At 40.5% G+C, this 16,049-nt stretch overlaps 1 protein-coding gene across 3 annotated transcripts in view; it reads right to left on the reverse strand.

Annotated features, from left to right (window-relative positions):
• The window catches only part of RNF216 (ring finger protein 216), a 146,176-nt gene that overhangs the window by 100,070 nt on the left and 30,057 nt on the right, over window positions 1-16,049 (reverse strand). For 2 of the 3 annotated variants that reach the window (XM_002916465.4, XM_034669766.1), the window contains exons 4-7: window positions 14,125-14,982; window positions 13,133-13,209; window positions 5,171-5,273; window positions 3,430-3,594 (exon numbers count right to left, since the gene is read on the reverse strand). In XM_002916465.4, the coding sequence (XP_002916511.1) occupies window positions 3,430-3,594; window positions 5,171-5,273; window positions 13,133-13,209; window positions 14,125-14,982 (1,203 nt within the window). The remainder of the gene's footprint in view (window positions 1-3,429; window positions 3,595-5,170; window positions 5,274-13,132; window positions 13,210-14,124; window positions 14,983-16,049) is intronic. The other variant, XM_002916464.4, reaches the window with a different exon arrangement.

The following is a 16,049-nucleotide window of genomic DNA, read 5'->3' on the forward strand; positions in this document are numbered from 1 at the left end:
CCAGCCAAGTTTGAGTGTGTAAACCAAGACAGAAAGTTGTCAGGATCTAGAACACAGAGAATCAAGCTTTGTCCAAAGGCAAAGGGAACTCCCAAGTGGACAGCTATACACAGGCATGGAGGAGGAAGGGAAAAAAATGAACTGAGGATGGAAGGACAGGTTTGACAACAGGCAAACTGTGATGAGAACAGTGTTTTAGAGTTGCCGGCCACGAAAAAACAGCCACAGCATCAGAAAACAAAGAAACAAAAACAAAAAAGCAAATGAAAAGATGGAGGCAACCAATTTTAACTCCAAGAAAAAAAGAAAATTCAAGAAAGGAGACATTATCATACACCTTACTTGCCCTAGCAGTGAACATTTCCACAGTCAAAATAACAAAAACCTTAAAAACAGATTTAACAAAAACTGTATATTGAAAAGGTGAATGTATATGGGTGCGTAACATCTAGAGCTCCAACTACCATAGGAGAAAACTAAAGTAATTTCTAAAACTAATCAAGCATTAAGCATGTGTTCATAAATGTGGAGTAAGTACCAGGAAAAAAAACCAAAACAGATAAGAGTCGAGCTGTGTCCAGAAAACAGAGAAAGAGGGTGAGGAAGGGAGCTTTAGCATGTGGTTTAAAAAATTACAAATAAGCACATGGGGCGCCTGGGTGGCTCAGTCGTTAAGCACTTGCCTTCGGCTCAGGTCATGATCCCAGCGTTCTGGGATCGAGCCCCGCATCGGCCTCCCTGCTCTGCGGGAAGCCTGCTTCTCCCTCCTCCCTCTTCCACTTCCCCGCTTGTGTTCCCTCTCTTGCTGCCTCTTTGTCAAATAAACAAATAAAATCTTAAAAAAAAAAATTACAAATAAGCATTTTGGCACTAATTTATTTTTAAAGTTATGGCCATAAATTACTTTGATAAAAATCAACATTCATTTTAACAAGTAGCTCCTGCCATGAATTTTAAGGATGATCTGTTCCCTCCAGTTTAAAAAGTTACTCATTTTTGAGAGCACTTTTGTCCCTAACAGAGCTAACAACCAGAAGAAACATTACTGCAGCTGCACTGTGGCCTCCAAGAAACCTACCCATGGGATACGTCCATGAAGAGTTGAGCTAAAATATCTTCAACCACACACGCACTGGGGGAAGAGTCTTCCTGCACCCTGGGCCTCCATACCAAGGCTGGGAACAACAGAGCAGGCCCTCGGGTCGCAGGCCCCTCCAGCGTGAATTCAGCACTGTGAACCTAAGGAGGTTTATCACAGGAGGCTCTTGCTGAATCACTCTAAGGACTGACTCTTAAGGTCATACTGTAAGGCAGGCTACTGGGAAATTTCTAAATACAGAGGCTTGACAACTGTTCCTTAGCAAATGGAAGGAACTTATTACTGAAACCTGATTCACACAAAGCACTGTGATGGGCTTGCTCTACACTGTATCCCACCTAATTCTCCTACCAGCCACATAAAACATGCACTATTCACCAAGAGAACTGAAGCTCTGCACGTTCAAGACACAGGCTCAAAATGAGAAATCCAACTGGGAGAAATGGAACTAAAATTCAAGTGGGGACAAAACTTAAACCTGAGTTTGATCAAGATTCTAGATGTAACTATCAATTTATAGGAAATACAGCACACCAACGAACCAGTTAATGATGCCACAGGGTACAATCGGGAAAATCTAGATTGTCAAAACCTATAAGATAAACAACCAGGGGCGCCTGGGTGGCACAGCAGTTAAGCATCTGCCTTCTGCTCAGGGCGTGATCCTGGCGTTATGGGATCGAGCCCCACATCAGGCTCTTCCGCTATGAGTCTGCTTCTTCCTCTCCCGCTCCCCCTGCTTGTGTTCCCTCTCTCCCTGGCTGTCTCTATCTCTGTCGAATAAATAAATAAAAATCTTTTAAAAAAAAAAAAGATAACCAATTTTTTTAAACAAATGCGCAGCAAAAAAAAGTAAAGGGAGGAGGAGGAAAGAGAACTTAGGAGATTAAGAGATGTAAGTACCTATCAGCGAACTGCAAGAAAGAATTTTACTTGGAACTCAATAAGACCAAAGGTTTTTTTTTTTTTTTTTCTATATATATATATATATATATATATCAGGAGACTAAGCTATCATCATGTCTGGGGAGTGGCACAGGGAAGACGTGCTATGGCCATAATTAGAAAACATCTCTGGGTATGCTTCCCACACCCAGTCCACAAAAGCATCTCTGTCCACAGGGCAGAACCCCTGGGCACCATTTGCATACAGCAGGGAGAAGTTCTAACTGAATGCAACAGGTTTTAGCTTCTGCCAAACAGTACTTCCCCATAAACACCCCACTTTCATTCAAACGGTCCAACCCAACCCCATTTCAAAACGCTGTAGATTTTCCAGCTACTCACCAAAACCAGCAGACACCATAAAAAAACATGACAGACCAGAAAGACAAAGAAAGGGGTAAGGAAGATATAAATAAGAGGTGAGCCACAAAACCCTACAACCTCCCACCCAAATGATGAGTGGGCTGTGGGACGACCAGGGAGAAGCATCTGCTAGCCAAATTTCTTTTACTGGTCCCAGGACAGTGGTAGGGACATTGCTAACAGGACCAACCCACCCCCAGGCCACAGGAACTGGCTCCTGCTGCTGCCCTTTCCCTTTTCATCTGGGCTCCCTGGGAGCTCAAAAAAGGTGTCAGGAAGCCCTGGAGCAATGAAGATGCCAGGAGGGCCTAAAGTTGCGGTCACTTTTTTTTTTTTGGGGGGGAGGGGGAAGCTCATTCATTTTTCAGTGACAACACAGCATTCCCTATTTGGCATGAGGAATGAGATTCAGAAATAGAAAGCACTAACTCTGTGTTCTCCTCAGAGTATTTTACCTAAGATTAACCTACAATTAGAGGAGTCTGTTGACAGCTGCCTGGATCTTCCTGGCCACATAAGGGGGAAGGGGCCTAGACTCAGGGTGAGGACACATTCACTAGGAGACCTGCCTCTAGCTGGAGAGGAAAGCAGGGAGGGACGCTGGAACACAACTTTCACACCTAGTCATCTTGCCCGCCGCAATCATATTCACTACCCTCCATGTCTTCATGGACAAACCAGAACCTCCCTGCTGCTTTTTTTTGAAACATTTTTTTTTAAAAGTAGGCTCCATGCCCAAGGTGGAGCTTGAACTCACAACTCTGAGTTCAAGAGTCACATGCTCTTCTGACTGAACCAGCTAGGCACCCTCAGAACTTCCCTGCTTCTAATCTATTATTTCTTTTCATTCAGTTCCTCCTGATCAGCAAATACCTTTGTCTATTTATCTTCACCCTGACAGACTCCTTAGCTCTTTGCCACCATAAACCATCCCAATTTCCGCAAGCTGAACTCTTCATTCTGTTATCACGGGAAGAAGTAGTCAAGAGGTGTGTCCCCCCCAGGAAGACCAAGTAGAGCACCTTTCGGGTGATTGCATAGTGTCCTTTGAGTTCATGCAGGGCCCACTTGATGTCCTGACTGCTGAGCATTTTGAAGTCGGCCATCAGGAGGTCAGCAGCTTGGATGAAGCAACGCTGGTCAAGAGGAACCAATTTAGAGTAGTCAAAAAAGTCTATTTTAGGCAACTGAAACAAGAGAGAGAGAGAGAGAGAGAGAGAGAGAGAGAAAGGGGCATGACATTAGGAGGCCAGATAGTACATTTCCCATGAGGGGGTATCACACTTCATGAACTGCTTATTACAAAACAGAATCATCTCACTTGTATTCATGATTATTCTACAGAGGTTACTAGTCCTGTACAGAGATGAAGAAACTGGTGGTTCAGAGATGTTAAATAAGCTGTCTGGAGTCTGGAAACTAGTTGTGCCAGTCAAAACTAGTTGTGCCAGTCAAAACTAGTAAAAAAGTATAGCTGTGGATTTGAAACCCATCTTTCAGCCAGCTTCTGTCCACAAAACGTTTAGAAAAAACTAGCATTTCTCTTGCTACAGAATATGTAAAAGAGACAGTCGAAAGAACGTGTGGGGAGTAGAAGGATTAAGCAGCCATAAGCAGTTCTGATCTAGACTTTATTTCACCACTTGACACATTAAATGCTAGTTTAAAGCGATGATTAAGATTTAAAAAAATCAGGGGCGCCTGGGTGGCACAGCGGTTGAGCATCTGCCTTTGGCTCAGGGCGTGATCCTGGCGTTGTGGGATCGAGCCCCACATCAGGCTCCTCTGCTATGAGCCTGCTTCTTCCTCTCCCACTCCCCCTGCTTGTGTTCCCTCTCTCACTGGCTGTCTCTATCTCTGTCAAATAAATAAATAAAATCTTTAAAAAAAAAAAATGGGGCTCGGAAAGGGTAACAAACGCCAGCCACACACGTTGCTCCTCCGGGCCGCGTGAACAGNGGTGCGGGTAGGGTGGGAGGGGGAGGGCGGTGTCCCCTGCTCAGCAGGAGTCTGCTTCTCCCTCTGCCCCTCCACCCACTTGTGCTTGCTTTCTTCCTCCCTCAAATAAATAAAATCTTAAAAAAAAAAGATTAAAAAAAATCAAATTGTTTTTAATACAGGATTTGGCTATAGAGGTGTATGCGTTGTATATATATCTTACATCAAAAGAAAAACTATAAACAGATATTGAACTCTAAGTGATGAAATGCATGCTAAAGTATGTATGTATGGGACAGTTTGTTGTTTTTGTGACTTACTTTGAAATACATCATAATGAAATATAAGAGAGATGCACTGATGGACAGAGGGATGGATATGTGACAAAGTGGATATAATAAAATGTTAACTTTCAATAGTACTGCTGGTAGATGTATAGGTGATCAGTGTAAAATTCTTTTGACTTTACTGTATGTTTGAAAAATTTCATAATAAAATATTGAAAAAACAAAACAACCAAAACAATACAAAGGACCCTGGCCAATTCTTGTTTCATTTTAAAAACTTGTTTTGTAAGACTAAAGACATGGAGGGTTTAACTTTTTGTGGGAAAGAGACCATGGCATTACAACAAAAGAAGTTAAATACAGAATCCAAAGTGGCTCAGGTTGGGAAAACCCACTGAAGGCATAAGTATATTCTGAAATTCTATTTTTCTGGCTAGTCTTTAAAAAATGTGTCCCAACAAAGCACTTTCTTACCACAAAGATGAAAAAAGCAGAGCATTTCTAGGCAGACTGTAAAACAAAGAGCACCAACACTTGCCTTTGCCTCATCTTGGCTGGCAAGCAGGCTGCTACTGGGGTTGATAATGACTCTGTCTTCTCTCTTTGGATAGTCTGGATTTTCCAGAAGAAAATTACAAAGTCTGCAAAAATAAATGATGTTATTTTCACAGTGCTTCCAAATTCCACACCTGCCAATGATTTAAATACAACTAAAAAAATGTGTCTCATCATACGTGATGATTGGCCTATTAAAATGTTTGCAGATCAGAAAAATGAAACAGACAAATAAAAGACAGATATACTTAATTTCTATTTTTGCTTCTAGGTTTAAAACCAAGAAACATACTAATGAATGCACACTTCTCTGTTAGTCAGGTGTCAATGTCATGAAGTCACTGAAATTCCTACTGGTTGAACTATATCGAACTGGAGAATTCAGATGGAGATTATCTACTGTTTGTCAAAAAACTAACAAACGAGGGGTGGCAAATGTATTCACAGTCGCAATTAATAACAGTTTGCTCCATTCTGGAAAACACTATAGAGGTTCCTTAAAAAGTTGAAAATAGAGCTACCCTACAACCCAGCAACTGCACTACTGGGTATTTACCTCAAAGATACAAATGTAGTGAAAAGAAGGGGCACCCACACCCCAATGTTTATAGCAGCAATGTCCACAACAGCCATACTATGAAAAGAGCCCAGATGTCCATAGACAGATGAATGGATAAAGAAGATGCGGCGCACACACACACACACACACACACACACAGCAGAATACTGCACAGCCATCAAAAAAAGAAATCCTGCCATTTGCAACTACGTGGATGGAACTAAAGGGTATTAGGCACAGTGAAATAAGTCAGAGAAAGACAATTATCATATGATCTCACTCACGTGTGGAATTTAAGAAACAAAACAGAGGATATTAGGGGAAGAGAGGAAAAAATAAAACAAGACAAAATCAGAAAGGGAGACAAACCATAAGCGACTCTTGATCATAGGAAACAAACTGAGGGTTGCTGGAGGAAAGGGGGTGGGGGTGTGGGGGTAACTGGGTGATGACACTGAGAGCAGGTGATGTAAAGAGCACTCGGTATTATATAAGACTGATGAATCACTGACCTCTACCTCTGAAACCAACAATACATTATATGTTAATTAGCTGAATTTAAATAAAATAAAAGAACACAAAAAAAGTTTGCTAAGTAAATAGATGAAATATAAAAGACCTTCTGTTAATTCATTAATACTTTTTGTAACCCTCTGGTAATACAAATACCCATGAGGAATTTCAGTGACATTCAGTCTGCCCAGCTGCAAGGGTAAAGGAACAGACCACGTCTGCTTAAGAATGGACTCTCTTCATGACAAACCCACAGCCTTGTCCCTTTCACTATCATGAAATACATTTAAAGGTAAGAATATAGAGTAAGATAACACACGCTGATGAATCATGTCCGGATTTAACAAATGTTAACCAGCAAGGTTCTTCACCCTGTAACAACCAAATGCAGCAACATACTGAACTCTAGGGATGATTCCACAGAGATAAGAACAGCCTGGGGGGTGTGCAGCACTAGCCACTGCGTAGCACGAAAACTTCTTGGTGCAAAGGGCCATGGGAATTCCCCTCTCCATCTTTCCTCCCTTTCCTTGCTCCTACAGGTTCTTAGGATGACTCCACCCCATGATTCTTGAAACCCTCCTTCTTCCCAGGTCTCTCCTGTCCAGTGCCAACAGTGGAACCTTTAATAGTAGGACAGGTCTAGCGGGAAGAAGACAGAAAAAGCACTCCCCTTCTCACCCATGGGGCAGAGTGTCTGGGAACAGAGTCTGGGAGACACATGCTTCTTCTGGAACCCCTTCTGCAGGTTATACAGATCTTTGCAGGCTGACCTGAGAATTAGCCACCATCAAGAATCCAGTATGTATGGGGAAAGGCCTCAAGGTCTAAACAACTCTGTTTACATGCACGTCCAGACAAACTATAAGCCAGACATGGAGCAACTCCTCCATTTCAAACATGCCTGTTTGTAATGTTCTGATAAGTGTGGCTACCACAACCCAATAAACTGTCAGACATCAGGAACTCGGGGAAAGATAAAAAGGTCACTCAGTAGGGGCGCCTGGGTGGCACAGCGGTTAAGCGTCTGCCTTCGGCTCAGGGCGTGATCCCGGCGTTATGGGATTGAGCCCCACATCGGGCTCTTCTGCTATGAGCCTGCTTCTTCCTCTCCCACTCCCCCTGCTTGTGTTCCCTCTCTCGCTGGCTGTCTCTATCTCTGTCGAATAAATAAATAAAAAATCTTTAAAAAAAAAAAAAAAGGTCACTCAGTAAAGAATCTTCTTTGAGAGAATGGCTACCCATGAGTGAAGCCAGTGGTATCCACATGGGGTCCACGGAAGACGATCTGCTAGGGTACTGGAAGAAAGTATTACAACTCCTATTTTTTAAAATCTCATCCTTTAAATTTTCTACTTTTATTTATTTTCTAAAGTACATGATACAGAATTACAGTACATGACACAGAGGTAGAATAGTAGGTGTAATTTCTAGCAAACAAAGCAAAATAAAAAACCAACCATATTTTAGGGGTTCTTCTCTGACCAATTCATTTTATATTTTCAATATTAAGAAGATCACATACCGAAACACTGCAAGATAAGGAATTCCACATGGCAGAAATCAAAGGCTCTCGTTCTGTTACATATTTATGTTTCAATCTCAATCAAATCTGTTAAAGATGCAATCTTTTTTTTTTTTTTTAAGTAATCTGTACACCTGACGTGAGGCTCAAACTCATGATCCTGAGATCAAGAGTCAGTGACTCTCTACAGACTGAGACAAACAGGCGCCCCCAGAGGCTCTCTTTTGAACTGTCAAAGTCATTTCTGTTTTAATATCTTTACTCTTACCAACAGAACTTTCCGGAGGTTAAATGACATTCAGTGGCTCAGGTAATTAAATACAAAGTTTCTCTTCTATAGAAATGAACTATAACCGAAGACATCAATATTTACCGCCGGGGGGGGGGGAAGGCAATGGGAGGCTTGTCAGAACTCAAGTCTGCCCACCTATGTATATTATTTCATACCTGATCTGACCTGACAAGCTGAAGGGTCACAAGAAAGCACTCCTGCTAAAAGAGCCAGGCTGGTGTTCCAAGCTTTTATTCCTTACACAGTTGTTGTTGCCTTGATCCAATTTAAGATTCATCACATGTGAGTGAAAAGTCTTAGTAATCAGCTCAAAGAGATTACCATCACAGGAGGTTCTCTGGTGAATAAATCCCTCCTGCTAAAATAACCAGCTGGTTATGTCTGAAGGTGATTTAAAGACACACACAAAGTAACTGAGAGTCAGCCACACACAATGCCAGCTTGCTCTACTTTGCTTTGTGCCTCCTTCTGGGTCTACATTAACAATATTTAGCTTAGCTGTGGGAAGGAACACCTTAGTCCCAAAAGCCCAGGGACAGAAGTCACGTCAGGAAACTCAGAAGACTACAGGTCTGAAAAGATTTAATAAAATTACCGCATGGTCCCCTTTGGATTTCACCAGAATTTTTATATGTTTAAGAATGAATATTTGCATCTAAGTGATGTGAAAGGCATGGAATCAGGAAGTCCCTAGAAAAAAGGATATGTATGAAACTCAGGAGGTAAGAGAATAAACTGTCACAGAATCTATCAATGTGATCACATTTTACTGATATTTCACAGAAATTAATCTTGCAAATACTTGAAAAATGATACGTTCATTTGTAAAATGAGAGGGAAACATTAAAGTACACTAATTTCTAAAGGGCTACTTAATATTTACTATAAATTATTAAAAAATACTTAAACTTGGCATTTCCTATTCAAATCAGTATTCTACATTCTTCTGTATATTCCACGGTATGCTTAGCTACATGTGCTAGGTTTATACTTATTTATATTTTCCAAACTGAACAAACAAGTATTGTGCTTCATAATCAGGAAAACATGAACAACAAAAGAATTCAGTGAGAAAAGGTGCAAACAATTCACATAGGAGAGAAATATAATTAGAACAAATATATGAAAATAGCCATGCAGCCCATTAGCAAAGAAATAAACTAAAATAGTAAGCTACTTTATGCCTAGTTAACACAACCATTCTGCGTTATCACTGAGAAATTACTAACGCAATTCATATACATCTCCAACAGCAACATAAACTGGTACAACTCCACTGGAAATCTATTTGGAAATATGTTTCAATGACCATAAATCTGTTTATAATGTCCAACCCTGAATTTTAACTTTTAGGGTTTCAGCATGTAGCGAGTATACAGAAAGAAAAGGCAAAGTGCCATATGGAGACTAATTAGAACATTGGTGAAAATTATGTGCAAAGTAACAAAAAGGAAAACTCAATAAAACTGTTATTAAAGGTGATCATTAACATCATAAAGAAAAAATGGAAAAAATTTTTTTGCTTATTTCATAAATAAGATATCCAGCATTGCATTTACCCTCTGAAAAAATCGTGTTCGTATTCCAAGAACTAAAAGGTTACATAAAAATAAATTTAGTTGTTTTTTAATTGAGGGGAAGTCTAGGAGATACTTTTTATTGTAAAAATGTACTAGCTATTTCCATTCAATTTTGCTATGTATCTAAAAATGCTCTAAAAACAAAGTTTATTAGTCAAAAATAATTATTTTATATATTATTTATATTAATATAGTCATTTATATATTCAAAAAATATTTTGAAACCTTAGGAAAAAAATGGCACTTTCATTTTTAGTAATGGCAGACCAATCTTCCCAAAGATGAGAAACAAGATAAAAAATTCAGAAATAAAAAATTTCTGGGGCGCCTGGGTGGCTCAGTCGTTAAGCGTCTGCCTTCAGCTCAGGGCGTGATCCCGGCGTTGTGGGATCGAGCCCCACATCGGGCTCTTGTGCTGGGAGCCTGCTTCTTCCTCTCCCACTCCCCCTGTGTGTTCCCTCTCGCACTGGCTGTCTCTCTCTCTGTCGAATGAATAAATAAAATCTTTAAAAAAAAAAAAAAAAGAAATAAAAAATTTCTGCTTGAAAATATCAGTAGCCAGGAGCGCCTGGGTGGCTCATTCAGTGAATCATCTGCCTTCGGCCCAGGTCATGATCCCAGAGTCCTGGAACTGAGCCCTGTGTTGGGCTCTCTGCTCAGTGGGAAGTCTGCTTCTCCCTCTCCCTCTATGCTCTCTTTCACTCCTGCTCTCTCTCAAGTAAGTAAATAAAATCTTAACATACAACAACAAAAATAGCAGTAGCCAACAGGATGGCAAAGAAGGCCATATTTGGTCAAGACTGGGGGCTCGGGAGGCATGTGGAAGTATGGTTCAAAGGTGCATTATTTGTGAAAGCCAAAAAGTGCAAACAACTCAAATTCTAACTAAAGTAGAGGGAAAAATTACAGTATTTTGATACAAATGGGATACCACACAGCAATGAAAATGAATGAGCTACAGTTATACAGAGCATGCGTAAACCCCAGAAACATAATGCTGAGTGAAAGAAGCCAGTCACAAAAGAATAGAGACAACATGAAATCTTCACAAAATCTTCAAACAGTGTTCAAAGATGGTGGCAATGTTCTATTTTTTGAGGATTTCTAGGTAGTAGTTATATGAATGTTTGATTTGTGATAAATTGTTAGGCTGGTTATCTTTATTTTGTACATTTTTCTGTATGTGTGTTATAGTCCACAATAAAAAAGGTTTAAAAAATTCTGAATATTAAACTAGAACTTGCAAAGTACATCAAATTAAAGTTAGGAGTTCCCAGAGTCCAAACCTAAGTGAAAGTGAAACCCCAGAGGAGTAAGCTAAACAGAAGCGAGATTTTCCTGAGTGCACTCATCAAGTCATTTATATATTCAAAAAGAAAATAATGATAATGATAATAATCATCATCTTCTCGAGCCCTTACCTCACAGGGCACACAGACAAAGCTCACAGACCACAAGGAGAAACATGCCTTAATACTGATGACGAGTGGATGGAGAGGAAAACAAAATGCCCTCTGAGAATTGGTGAAGATTATACCCAGTCCTCATCCAAAACTAAATTCTTACTATCTCGATGACCCAAAACCTTGCAGACAACAATCTAAAGTATAAAGTAGTGTTAGACCGACACTGCCCCTAGGCACATGATGAAAGACAAAGCGAATCCTCCCCGAAGGAACCGTTTCTATCAAAACTCCAAGAAATGAGCTTACAGTCAAAATTTACAAAATGCACAAGGAAAACATGCACATCCAAACTAGTGATGACATGCTAGTGGCAAAAACCTGGATTTCTTGGGAGAAATGACCACATTCCACGTTTAGGGCAGAAACATTCAAGGTAAGCCCAGGCAACTCTGTGTTTTAGAAAGCAAGACATGCTCAGACTCACAGGGTCATGTCAAAATAACACAGATGCATCTTAAGAGGCTCCTATTGGTCAAACTTAGGATAATTCAGTAGCAAAAACAAAAATGTTGTAACTGATTGTAAAATACCACTTCTATAAAAAAAATGTTAAGTCCACAGTAACTTGGAAAAAGAGCAAAAAGAAGTAAAAGCGCAAGATCTTACAGCAGAATGCCAGATAATAATCCAGGTGGTGGATATATGGGTGTTCATTGTTTATCTTTCAACCTATGTTAAAAATACTGGGGGGGAATCAATGACATTAAAAAAAATAATAAGTGGGGGATTGTTCTAGATTAAGAAGCTAAAGAGATAAACACATTATGAAACTTTGACTCAATTCTGGTTTAAAAACTGGTCACAGGGGCACCTGGATGGCTCAGTCGTTTAAGCTACTGCCTTTGGCTCAGGTCATGATCCCAGGGTCTTGGGATCGAGCCCCTTGTTGGGCTCCCTGCTCAGCAGGGAGTCTGCTTCTCCCTCTCCTCCCAGCTCGTGCTCTCTCAAATTCTCTCTCTCAAAAAAATAAAAATAAATAAAATCTTTTAAAAAAAACCATACATACATAAAAAACTGGTCACAGTGGCTGTCCCTGGATAGAGGGCGACAGACAGGGTGGCTACTGGCACCAACAGTGTCTCTACGAATTAGAAAAGAGCATCTCCTCTGGCTGCTGACCTGGGAAATGGGGCTCCTCCCGCTTGGCTGTGGTGGGGAACAGCTCTCACTTGCGCTCCTGAGTACTACAGCACTGGGCATAATCTTTTGAGGACAGAGGTTTATGTATACTACCTCTTCTATTCAACGGATATAATCTGTATTAATTAACTGAAAATTTTATTAGTTTCAATATTCCGTTCTTCACAAATCTACAACTGTTTCACCTCTGCAGACCAGAGGGAGGGGAAAGAGTATAAAAGGAAAAGGACTTATTTTGTTTTCTTTGGCACACTTCAATTTTTTAAAAACTATTGTTATCATTTTTATGATAAACACTAAAGAAACACTTCCATACACTTCTCCAAACAGGCAGAGTGGCTGCAGAATACTTTCTGTTACAAATACAGGGAAGAAAAACTCCTTAACAACCTGACCAAAACACAGGTAGTATCAATGCTCAGAATTAACAAAACACCTTAATTCCATAAGCATGCAGAATTAAGTAAAACCCAGAAAAGTCTGTACATGACTAAAATCAGAACTCTTCTAACAGTATCATTAAAGAAAACATAATGCTAAGTGAAATAAGCCAGTCACAAAAGGACAGATACTGTGTTATTCTACTATTATGAAGTCCCTGGAGTAGTCAAATTCGGGGAGACAGAAAGTAGAAGTGTAGGTCCCAGGGGCTGGGGGTGGAGGGCGGGGGGTAAGGAGTTAACGTTTAATGGGGACAGTTCCAGTTTGGGAAGATGAAAATGTTCTGGAGATGGCGGCGATGGTCATGCAAAAACATGGAGATACTTAATGCCACTGATCTGTATACTTAAAAATGGTAAAAACGGTAGATTTTTATATTATGTATATTTCACTACAATAAGAAAAACAAAAGGCATGTGGCATACTTACACATTCAAATCATAATAATTCTTCAGATGAATTATCTCCTCAATATAGCCATTTGCGACATCTGGAAATCTTGCTTCCTGAGAAGGAATAAAAACATTATTTTTCATCCACTAGAATGGCTTCGAATTCCAATAAAAACCAGATGGCAAAAAGTAAAATGACTAAAGACGAGAAAGGGGCTGTACAGCAGGTCCGTTCCTAGACTTATGAGTTTACACAGACTGTGGACTCTAGAAAGGACCTAGAGGTTATCTGGTCCTCTGCCACTTTCCATAGCCATTCTTCACTCTTTCAATTAATGCTGAACATCTCTGCCCAGGGAAAAGGAGTCCAAAAAGGAGTAAAGCACTACCATGAGTTAGCGTGCCACGTGAAAACATCTGGGGAAAGAAGGGTTAAAAGCTTGTTCAAAGGCAATGAGCAGCTGAGCCAGAAGCCACAGCCCTGCATCACACTACACCAGGGATATCCAACAGAACTTCATACACTGATGGAAATGTTCTATACTGTGCTTTGCAGTATCGTAGCTCTTCAGCCCCATGTGACTATCAGGCACTTTAAATGTGACTAGTACCACTGGAAATGGAATTTTAAATTTTATTTAATTGTAAGACTCTTAAATTTAAACAGGCACATGAAACTACATGTAGACAGTGCAGCTCCAGGTAATCTTATAAAGCTGCCTTTTGGGTTTGAATTGGAATTAATGCAAAATCCTTTTATAACCAGGGGGATTGCTCGTATGACAGCACCAGGGTACCCATGACCTGCAGCTAAAATCCCAGAAGGCTTGCTGGGGGTTAAGGCTAGATTATGGAATCCTGATTTAACTTTCCTATCTTCAGTCTTTCTTCTCCTGTTCTATGTATCCATCTATAGATCCCCTAGGAAAATGAAGCGCCTCCACCCCCACCCCGCTGTGATTTTGCAGTAAAAGAAAACTCAGTACATTTAGTGTCTGTAATTATTCACGTAAATAAAATAAAACTTACTGTTTCTTTCACTAAAAGTGCAACGAGTTCTTGATCTGCCTCAGTAGCTTCTTGCCCCCAAAGGTTTTCCAAATTGGGCTCCTGGGATCCTTGCAGTGGAAAGGCTGGCCCTGGCTCTTCATCATCTATTGCTAATTGTTGGTCTTCAAGCTCTCCTAGAGGATGGGCAGGCTGAGGAGAAGAGGGGCCTGGAATCCCATCCTGTTGGGGTTCTGGTCTTGGAAAAGCCGGCCTTGGAAAAGCCAGCCCCGGGGGTTCATGCTGATACAACAACGGGCCCAGTTCTGCTTCAGGCTGCCGCTCCTGAGGAACAACCTGGTTTGTTATCTCACGGGGCTGTTGGTTTAGGGACTGGAAGTAAGGATGGTCTAACCAGCAGTCTTCTCCGATGGCTTGATCATCTAGGATAGTAGCTGATTCTTCAAGGTTTGATAAAAGCTCGGTCTCTGAATCTTCAGATGACTGGTTCTCAGTGTCCAGAGGATCGCCTTCTGGTAAAAGAAGACCACCTTCTTCCAAGATAACGATTTTCTGCTCTGATCTCGGGTTGACGATGTCATTTGCTGCTTGGTTATGACTTGGTCCAGGTTTCGGTTCTCTTTCTGTTTGGCCACTTGGTTTAATGAATTCAGAAACTCCAGGAGGCCCAAGATCCAGAAATTCACCGTAGTCCTCCTCAGAATCATCCTGTGCCCCAGAATCAAACAATGAGCTGTTACACACTGAAAAATAGCCGTTCTTATTTGATTCAAAGGCTGCTCTAGACTTTTTAGGCCTTTCTTCTCCCAATCTTTTGAGATCTTGCCACTGGGCAGCTGGTTTGATGAGATTGGGTCGTGATGTCTGAGGTTTATTTGTCTAAGAAAAAATGAAATTTTAATAATTCAATTTCTTTCCTAGGTCTATGTCTCCTTGTGTACTTATGTTGAGCTTCGGAGACAGGACAGGAAAGAAAGAAAACCCAAAACATCCTACCCCACAAAACCTATTCTTCTCAACATTTCTCTTAATATCGAAATTTGATCACAACTCTAAGAATCAAAGTAACCATTCAAAGACTGGAACCTGAGTTATAGTCTGAATTATAATTTCACCTGAGACCACTAAAAAACAACTGCATAGCAAAGAATGAAAGAACGACAAAACAGCAAAGGAGGATTGTTCAAAAAACACGAAAAGAATTTAAACTTCATTAGTAATTAGCAAAATGCAAATTTAAAAAAGACCCCCCCACCCCAAGACTGGCAGAGTTTTTAGTTAGATAATATCAAACTCTGATAAGGATGTGGGAAAACTCTCAGGCTATCACTCACTGCGGGTGAATTTAAGAGAGCAATCTGACATTACTGATTAAATTAAAAATGTATACCCTTAGGATCTATCAATATAACCTTTTTACATCTATTCTACAAACCCTTATGTATCTAAAAGGCACATATATTACAGATATTCACTGACACATGGCTTGTAACATAAAAAGAAAAAAATCGGAGACATTCCACAGTTTATGCCCAAGAGAGTAGTTAAATTCAAATGGATGTCCAATTTTAAGGTAATGCAATACAGATGCCTCTGACCTTTCTCTTCTCTGAAATCACCCCAATCCAGGGAGAAGAATGAGACACAGAACTGAAAATCTTTGATGAAACAAACAGGCATGTGCAATCCCAAATCACAACATCTAAGAGGAGCAGCTAATAAATGCAGTGACAGAAGTACCACCACAGATTTCAGGCAAGGAAGAAAAAGCTTCAGAAAGCCAGAAAGTTTTCCAAAGATGGTGGTGTGCCCTGGGGGGGATAAGACCAATACCCTGTTTGGAACAAAGGAAACTACCACTCTATTTGACAGGAATTTCAGGAGCGCTTAGACTATAAGGGGACAAACACCTCTGGGGGGGGGGCAGGCTGTCAGTGACACAGGAT

Source organism: Ailuropoda melanoleuca, chromosome 10, assembly GCF_002007445.2.
Source record: "Ailuropoda melanoleuca isolate Jingjing chromosome 10, ASM200744v2, whole genome shotgun sequence".
Lineage (NCBI taxonomy): Eukaryota > Metazoa > Chordata > Mammalia > Carnivora > Ursidae > Ailuropoda > Ailuropoda melanoleuca.